General features: G+C 37.5%; 1 protein-coding gene across 1 annotated transcript; it reads left to right on the top strand.

Annotated features, from left to right (window-relative positions):
- Positions 1-3,854: 3,854 nt before the first annotated feature.
- Positions 3,855-8,223, top strand: LOC106319240. Its single transcript, XM_013757517.1, has 19 exons — positions 3,855-4,039; positions 4,345-4,487; positions 4,581-4,618; positions 4,709-4,817; positions 4,932-4,955; positions 5,048-5,116; positions 5,211-5,252; positions 5,368-5,422; positions 5,503-5,560; positions 5,648-5,824; positions 5,944-6,048; positions 6,131-6,235; positions 6,340-6,420; positions 6,616-6,792; positions 6,914-7,018; positions 7,110-7,214; positions 7,319-7,399; positions 7,491-7,571; positions 7,668-8,223. The coding sequence occupies exons 1-19, from the start codon at positions 3,994-3,996 to the stop codon at positions 7,972-7,974; spliced, it is 1,908 nt and encodes a 635-aa protein (XP_013612971.1). The 5' UTR covers positions 3,855-3,993; the 3' UTR covers positions 7,975-8,223.
- Positions 8,224-8,536: the final 313 nt, after the last annotated feature.

The following is an 8,536-nucleotide window of genomic DNA, read 5'->3' as shown; positions in this document are numbered from 1 at the left end:
TATGTAATAGTTACTGACTTTTAATTATTCAATATATATTTATTATTTCATAATATGTAAGAACATATAATAAATAAAAAAATATATATATATATATATATATATATATATAATATTTATTCCGCGCAAGGCGCGGATCTTAACCTAGTTTGTATTGTATACGTCATGCAATTATGGCCCTTCATATACTCAGGGGGATCATGTCCAGAATAAAATATAATTCCACCCTTACTTGTTACTCCAATTGTTTTAATGAAACTGAAAATAAATTAAATTTGTGAATAATTTTGCATCTGTTTAGCTAATAATCTATTTGCTAATTTTAATCGACAAAAGGTGGCGCTCTCAACAACTTGTTTGTAATCAGTTGTTTATTGCAATTGGAGTATTTTGGAGTACCTAATCAATTTAAGGAACAATATGTTGAAATTGTGAATAAAATAGTGGTAATATGCTTTCTTTCATTGGGTAGCTATGCCAGACAGACTTCAAACAGCTGATAGAATGCAACATTGGAACGTCGCAATCAACACAACTTGTGTTTTGTGCAATGAAGAGCAGGAATCTTGTTGCCATTTGTTCTTTGATTGTCGATACTCGAGACATATATAGAGAAGGCTGATTGGAGGTCTCTTGCTCGACGATTTCACCACAGACTGGAATGCGCTCAAACTGCTCATGTCCAACCCGAGACTCACCCCAACAAAGACTTTTATCTTTCGGTATGCTCTACAAGCAACAATGCACACAATCTGGAGATAACGCAATGCTAGAAGGCATGGAGAACATCCACAAGATACTAGCTGCTTGATCAGGTTTGTGGACAAGACAATGAGACTCATGTTGCTTTCAGTGAAAGAAAAGGGCCAGAAATATCTTGATGAAGGATTGAGCACTTAGTTTGGGATACAAGAAACAAATGGAGGAGCTGGATAAATTCTTTTATTTATAGCATTCTGTTGATTCTTTAAATACAAAGAAAAACTGATGCAATTGATGTAAATAAGTTTTTTTGGTTTGAATAAATTTTTCATTCATTCAAAAAAAAAAAAAAAAAAATAGTGGTAGAATAAGACATAACTACAAAAAGAAATGATGTACAAATAATTCAATAAAATCGGCTCCATAAAAAAGATCTTTGGAGAAAATATCATAATTCCAGTAAAAGGGTTCAAGAGTGCAGCAGGAGAAGAAAGAGAGAGTGTAAGATGGAGATCTTTTTTTGGGTCCGACGTACGGCCGGCGCGTGAGCTTTCGTGCCGTCGCCGTAGCCCTTTCCTTTCCTTTGTACTTGTTCCTTTCCACTCCTTCTTCGCAGTCTCATCATCGACCGCTTTTTTGGAGCTTTGGTACCGCAACCATCCATCAAAGGTGGCTCGGCTTCTGGAGGAACGACGCGATCGATTGGAGGTTCCCGATGGAGATGGAGCGGCTTCATGTTCAGGTGGTGTTTTTCGGGAGATGGAAGCTACCCTAGATCCATCGTCGCCGGTCTTTATGCGGGAGGTGGAGGCTTTCTCAGATCCACCGTCGCCGCTTTAGCTTCCGGGAAGGGGAGGCTCATTCAGCTCTGTCTTCACCGGCTTTTGGTCACGGAGAGTGGAGGCTTGCAAAGCTCCGCGCTGCCGTCTTGGAACCCGAGGTCCTTTGGGTTGTGGTGATTAGATTGAGGTGTGATAAGTGCGGTATGGTTCTTGTAGTCAGGTATAGGTTCGTGGGCCGTCGCGGATGAGATCTCGGTTGATGATGAAGCTCTCCGGCAATGGCAAGGATGTACAAGAGGAGGATAGCACTGGTTCTCGGCTCGCCTGTCTAGGGTTTGTGGTGATACATAGTCGTAAGAGATCTCGTTAGATCGATGGAACTCTCCGGCGTGAAGACAGAGCGGCGTAGAATGACTATGGTTTCGTTGGAGGCTCTTCAGTCTCTGAGCTCCGGCGAAACGAGGTTGTCGGTGGCAAGTTCCGGCGGCTGTGCGAAGAGGTTTCGGTCAAGTCGAAGTGGGTGACGCGTATCATACTTGTCGCGCGCCTAGATCAAGCTGTCCGGTTTCAATGTTTGGGTTTTTGGGCCGTTTAGTTTACTTGGGCTTTGGCCGTTAATGTTGTAGCCCGTTGTATCTGTGGGCTTTTTGTTTGGTACTTGATGTAGTTGGGCTTCGGCCGATTGGGCTTGGCCCGTTTGATTAATAAAAACAAATCTTGGCGGAAAAAAAGAAGAAGAAAATATCATAATTCCAAATTTCTTTTGGTGAGATTCTAGGCCAAGTTGACATTGTTGCCCGTGTGATAGCCAGTACGGTTAAAACGAACTATTAATCTTACCCGTGTGATAGCCAGTACGGTTAAAACGAACTATTAATCTTAACTTTGAATAAGCATAACATTACTATGTTCTGTATTTGATTAGGTGAATACCTTTGACGTAAAACTACAAGTACATGCATGCAGGCTGTAGATGGATAAACTTTTTTTTGTTGTTTAGAAACTTGAGAAGAATTATGATTTTAGTTAAAGATAGTAGTTCTGTTGGGAGACATTCTGATCAGAATGAAGGTGAGAAAATGAGCTACCTCTGATTCGAGCTTAAGAAAAAAACTAGGGTGAACACCTCTTCCGCCTATGGATTGAAACTAATGAATACAATCTCACAATTTAACTTTTCAAACTATGATTTATGTATAACAGTTTTGTAAAAAATTGATAAAACTTTAATTCAATTCTTAAGCTGTGAATGATATCTTCGAAAGTTAAAACATAAAAGAGATAAAACTTGAAAAAGGAAAAGAAAAGAAAGAGGGAAAAAGCAGAATAATTTAATTACCTTGCATATTTTTTTGTTCCAGTAACTTTGAAAGTTTTCAAAATTTTAGTGAAAAATTTCATAACAGATCAAAATATATTAGTGTGACGACACAGAATAATCCAGAGTTAATGCTTTATAGGGCTGTTCAATATGGCAAAACCGAACCGTACCGAACCGAAATAGATAATATTGTTTGGATTTGGTATATACCATACAAACCGAATTGATATGATTTTTAAAAAACCGTAGGATTTGGATATGGTTCGGTATATAACCGATAAAATCGAATTAAAACCGATAAAAAATAGAAACATGTAAATATGTATATATTTTATAACAACGTATGAAAATCATAAGTTAATTTTTTTGCTAATAACTATTACTATATTTTTTACAGTAATAAAATAGTCGTGATTTGTAAAACACTTGAACTATAATTAAATAACAATTGATCGCAAACATGCTTCTTATTTTCTTAGTCTTCTTTTGATCTTTTTGCTTTAGTTTAGCATTGACTAAATTGAAATAAAGATTATAAATTTGATGATAACAATTAGTGGAAATTCTTCACAATTTTTTTTATCTATAAACGAATAGAGTTTCGTGTTTAATAGAAGAAACTTTTATTTTTTGTTTTTTATTTTTATTATCAAAATTTTGAGTTTTGATTTTAATTATAGATTTGATTATTTTATTAGATGATAGAAACATTTTTTATTTTTGTTCTTTTATTTAAACTTATAATATTTTTTAATAAATGAATGTGTTGACAACAAAACTCTAAAATTCATATAATACGATCCAAAAATAAAGAATTATGGTTTTTGGTATAAAACCGAATAAACCGAAAACCGACGGTATATAAACCGAACCGAACCGAAGTAAATATGGATTTAGAATGGTAGTTATATTTTACTAACCGAAATACCAAAAAACCGAAAAAACCGAACCGAAACCGAACCAAAACCGAACCGATATCCGGATTGAACACCCCTACTTTACCCAATTCGAATAATTCGGATAGACCATTTCATAAATCAAAACGACAACTGGTATGTCGTTTCACTACAAAACAATCCCAAGTCCCAAACACTCTCTCTCGCTCACTCTGCTTCGTCTTCCCTCCTCGATTCGAAATTCCAAAATCCGATCCAGTCTTCCTTAGGGTTTCTCGTCCCCGCCTCCACCATGAGCTCCGCCACGGTTCTCGACGATGATAATTATGCTGCTCAAGGTTCGAATTTAAGTCTCACTTCTTCGCATTTTCGATTTCCCTTTGTAATTCATCTGGATTTGACTGGTCGCATCTCGCGAGACTTTTCGTAATTTGCCCCCCTTTCTCGATCAAATTCGAAAACTTTTGGGTATCCTCTGAGGATTTGCTATTGAATTATATCTCTATTCTCGTTCGCATCCGATTCGCTGCTCGCTAACATTTGCCTTTTGCTTTTTATTGGAAATTTAGGGTTTTGATTCCGCCTTCGTGAGACTGTTATTAGATTTACCTTTAGTGTTAACACAGTGGTGAAATTTGTGCAGAGGTTCGTAGTATTCATAAGGAATCTTTGACGAGCAGTGCACAGAGGAGAAAACTGGCGGATATTAGCAATTTGGGCAGAGAAGAGACGCAGCAGCAAAATATGCTCTTCTCTTCTAAAGAATATGCTGCGAAGCTTGAAAAGGCATTGCCTTTTTTCACTTTTATTTTTTGGTGCGTTTTGTGGTGGAAGACTGTTTTTTTTGCTGATTCTCGGTTGCTTTATTGGTCTTTGCAGGAGAACATGACGCTGATGAAAGCTCTAGCACACAGAAAGTAACCATCTTCATCTTTAGAATGTGTTGGCTTGTGAGTTTGATGAGCTTTTGTTTTTTTGGTGGTGATGTTTGTTTTTTGTGGCTGCAGTAAAATTATTGAGCTGAGCGGTGTTGAGATTCAGAAACTGAGGATTAACTTACGGAATGTGCAGGAAAAGAATTTGCACCTTGCACAGGCTAACAGTCATATGTTGGCGGTGTGTTCTCCATCTTTAGTTTACATGGTTCAATTTTTGAGAGATTAAGAGATTTTTTTTTAAAAAATAATGTGGTCTAAGTTTGGCTCCATTGTCTTTTCTTTGTCCTGGCAGGAACTCAATACAAACAGAGACAGAGTATGTTTTTCTGGAACTGCTCAAAACGAAGCTTTCTTATATCATTATGTTACAACCTCTTCGATCAACTGACATTGTGTCTACCTTTTCAGCTCAAGCTACTTCAGCATGAACTTGGCTGCAAGAATGTATTACTCGAAGCCAGGAAAATGCAGACTGAGGCAAGTTACTTCCTTGTTTAGTATATTTCCATTGACTATAGTTACCTGGAAAAAGAGTTATTAACTTGAGAATTTGTCACCTAATTTCTTCCAGGAGCAAGGACTTCTATCTAGAGATGACTCTACGAAAGATAAGGTGCTAACTCGAATTTCCTGAGCATGAAATAATTTTATTCAGCACTGTATTTGGCTTTGTTGTCGACTTCAAGGTTCCATCAAACGTTTCTGATGGATATTGGGAACCTTTTCAGGCGCATGACATTAATCACAAAGATACCAAGAGGAAGCGAATGTCAAGGATAAAACGTAAACTGTTTATCATATCTTCATTGTTGATTCTAGATGTATATATTTTTGCATACTTACCCTATATCGTTTTATTTCAGCGTCAGAAAGCTCCATCGTTAAGCCAATACAGATTAAAGAGAACGCCAACAGTAAAAGGTCCATATCTGCTTCATGTTTAATCCATGTATTCTGTGAAAGCTTTTGGCAGTCAAGTAAACCTTTATTGGTATTGTTTGGTTGTAGGAGAGTTTCTGGAGTCATAGATACTACTGTTATCCCTGAAGTAACCTGTCAGACTGAAAATGACGCTGAAAAAGGGTTTGTTTCTCAAGGGACCAACCAAATTGTTGACAGTATTGTCAACAGTAAATTTGTTCTTGATGCAGCTAACCCCATAAAAGACGGCGTGCATAGCAAGAGGTTCTTATATTCACTCCGACAATTACATTTTTTAAAATATCAGTTCTGTTCCAAAACAATGGGAAGACAAGAATGTCGTATTTGTGATTCGATGTCTTTGTCTGATTGTTTTTTCATAGGCAATGTGTACGAAGGAAATCTACCAGGTTTGATGTTCAAGAAACTGAACAAACGGACGCAGTGCTTGAGATGGATGATGCCAAAGAAACTAAAGAAACCACAAGGTTTGTTATCTAGTGTTTTTTTTTTGGGCTCTTCCTATTGCACAATAACGTATTGCACTGACGTTGTCTCCGTTTGGAGCAGGATTTGTTTGAAAAGACGGTCTGCTCGGTTAAGGCCCGAAGAAGTTGAACCATGTAAAAGCTTCCATGAGAGAGACGAAGTCAAGGAGACAATAAAGGGGAGAAGGTTTGTAACAGCTTGAATAACGTCCTCTTTACAAGTAGCATCCTTTATAGATCTCACTTAAAACAATGCATTAGAGGTCACTAATTTCCTGTATTACTTGGCAGAGTCTCTTCAAGACAACAGTCTGCAAGGTTTGATTTCCAAGAACCGGAAGTGACTGAAACCGTGAGTGCTGATGATGCAAGGTATGTTGAAACACATCGTTTTTGGTTTTCTCTATCCCGTTGATTGATAGCATATAACTAAGTTAGCTAAAACCACTTCCATTTTCTCTCCTGGATAACACTAAAAGGTCCCTATCTGCTTCATGTTGAATACATGTTTTGTGTGAAAGCTTTTAGCAGTCAAGTAAACCTTTATTGGTATTGTTTGTTCTGTAGAAAAGTTTCTGGAGTCATAGATACTACTGTTATCCCCGAAGTAACCTGTCAGACTGAAGATGACGCTGAAAAAGGGTTTGTTTCTCAAGGGACCAACCAAATTGTTGACAATATTGTCAACAATAAGTTTGTTATTGATGCAGCTAACCCGGTAAAAGACAGTATGCATAGCAAGAGGTTCTTATACTCAGTCCGAGAATTACATTTTTCTAAAATATCAGTTTCTGTTCCGAAACAAGAGGAAGACAAGAATATCTTTTTTGTGAGTCGATTCCTTTATCTGGTTGTTTTGTCATAGGCAATGTGTGGGAAAGAAATCTACCAGGTTTGATGTGCAAGTAGCTGAACAAACAGAAACAGTGCTTGAGATGGATGATGTCAAAGAAACTAAAGAAACCGCAAGGTTTGTTAGTTAGTGTTAATTCTTTTGTCCTCTTTCCACTTCAATCACCTACGTTGTATGTATCGCACTGACACTGTGTCCGTTTCGACAGGCTTTCTTTGAGAAGAGGGTCAGCTCGGTTAAGGCCCAAAGAAGCTGAACCATGTAAAAGCTTCCATGAGAGAGACGAAGTCAAGGAGACGGTCAAGAGAAAAAGGTTTGTATCAGCTTGAATAACCTCCTATTTACTAGTAGCATCCTTCATAGATGTCGTTAAAAACAATGCATTAGAGGTCACTAATGTCTTGTATTACTTGGCAGAGTCTCTTCAAGACAACAGTCTGCAAGGTTTGATTTCAAAGAACCGGAAGTGACTGAGACCTTGAGTGCCGATGATGCAAGGTTTGTTGAAACATTTCATTTTTGAGTTTTCTCTGTCTATGTGACTGGAACCTTGAACCACTTGCATTTTCTTACCTGGATAATATTTCAGAAGCTTAGTAAGCGATGGGTCTGAAGCTGTAGAAACATCTGAAAGCAGACATGACACAAAAGATAGAAACGGGACACGCAGGTTTGTTAGTGGGACTGAAACTTCCTGCATTTCCGCTGATGAGGTTAGAGTGTCAATGATGTAATGTGAGTTTTGTCTTTGTGGTCTACTCGTCAGGGTCACAACGAGAAGGCAATCAGCAAAGGGTAAATCCCAAACAGCTACAGAAACTAATGGAGCCATCGAAGATGTTGTAGTGACAGTCCCGTCTATAAGCATCAACACAGTCCAAGAGTGTGATGTTTTACCATCGACGGTTTCTCCGGAGGACCATGAAAAAGAATCAAAGAACAAGCCTGAAGCTGAGGAAACCGGAGGAATGATGAGAAGAACGTCCATGAGAAGAACATCGAGACATGCAGCTGAGAAAGTGCAATCATACAGAGAAGTCTCACTTAAAGTAAAGTTGCGGCGAGACTGCTGAATCTCTCTTGGCCTCTAGCTTATGTTCTTAATATGCTAAAGATTGTTGGTTCAGTAGCTTACTTCGTGCTTTTGTATATCCAAGTCAAAGGTTATCTTTGACTTCCTCTTCTACTTAAAAACGATTGTGTAAGCTAAAAAAAATCTACACTTTTAATGGGTGTGTGCATTAGTCAGACTAAGTGACTACTTCTGGTAGTGTTTCTCATTTCTTGTTTCTGAAAAGTCAACCCTTTGATTCGATGACACACTGGTTTAATTTAATTCTGGTTTATATGTTTTACAGATTAGCGTACTTGCATTCACTTCTGCCTGATAATGCAAGAGTGACATTAAAAAGGGGGTTTCTCGTACTATTTTATAATATTACTTTTATAACGAGAGTTTTTAGTAATTAAACCTCTAAACTCAAGAGTCAACATGAATAGTAAAAAAACCGTCAACTAAAAATTTTGTAAAATAAACTCCCAATATTAATTCCGTTAACATATATTAACCTCCGTCTAAAAAATCGTGACGCATGATGACATACGTTAATATTTTATAAGTTCATGATTTATAAT

Source organism: Brassica oleracea, chromosome C9, assembly GCF_000695525.1.
Source record: "Brassica oleracea var. oleracea cultivar TO1000 chromosome C9, BOL, whole genome shotgun sequence".
Classification (NCBI taxonomy): Eukaryota; Viridiplantae; Streptophyta; class Magnoliopsida; order Brassicales; family Brassicaceae; genus Brassica; species Brassica oleracea.
Note: the sequence above shows the minus strand (reverse complement) of the source record. Positions and strands in the feature narration are given on the sequence as shown.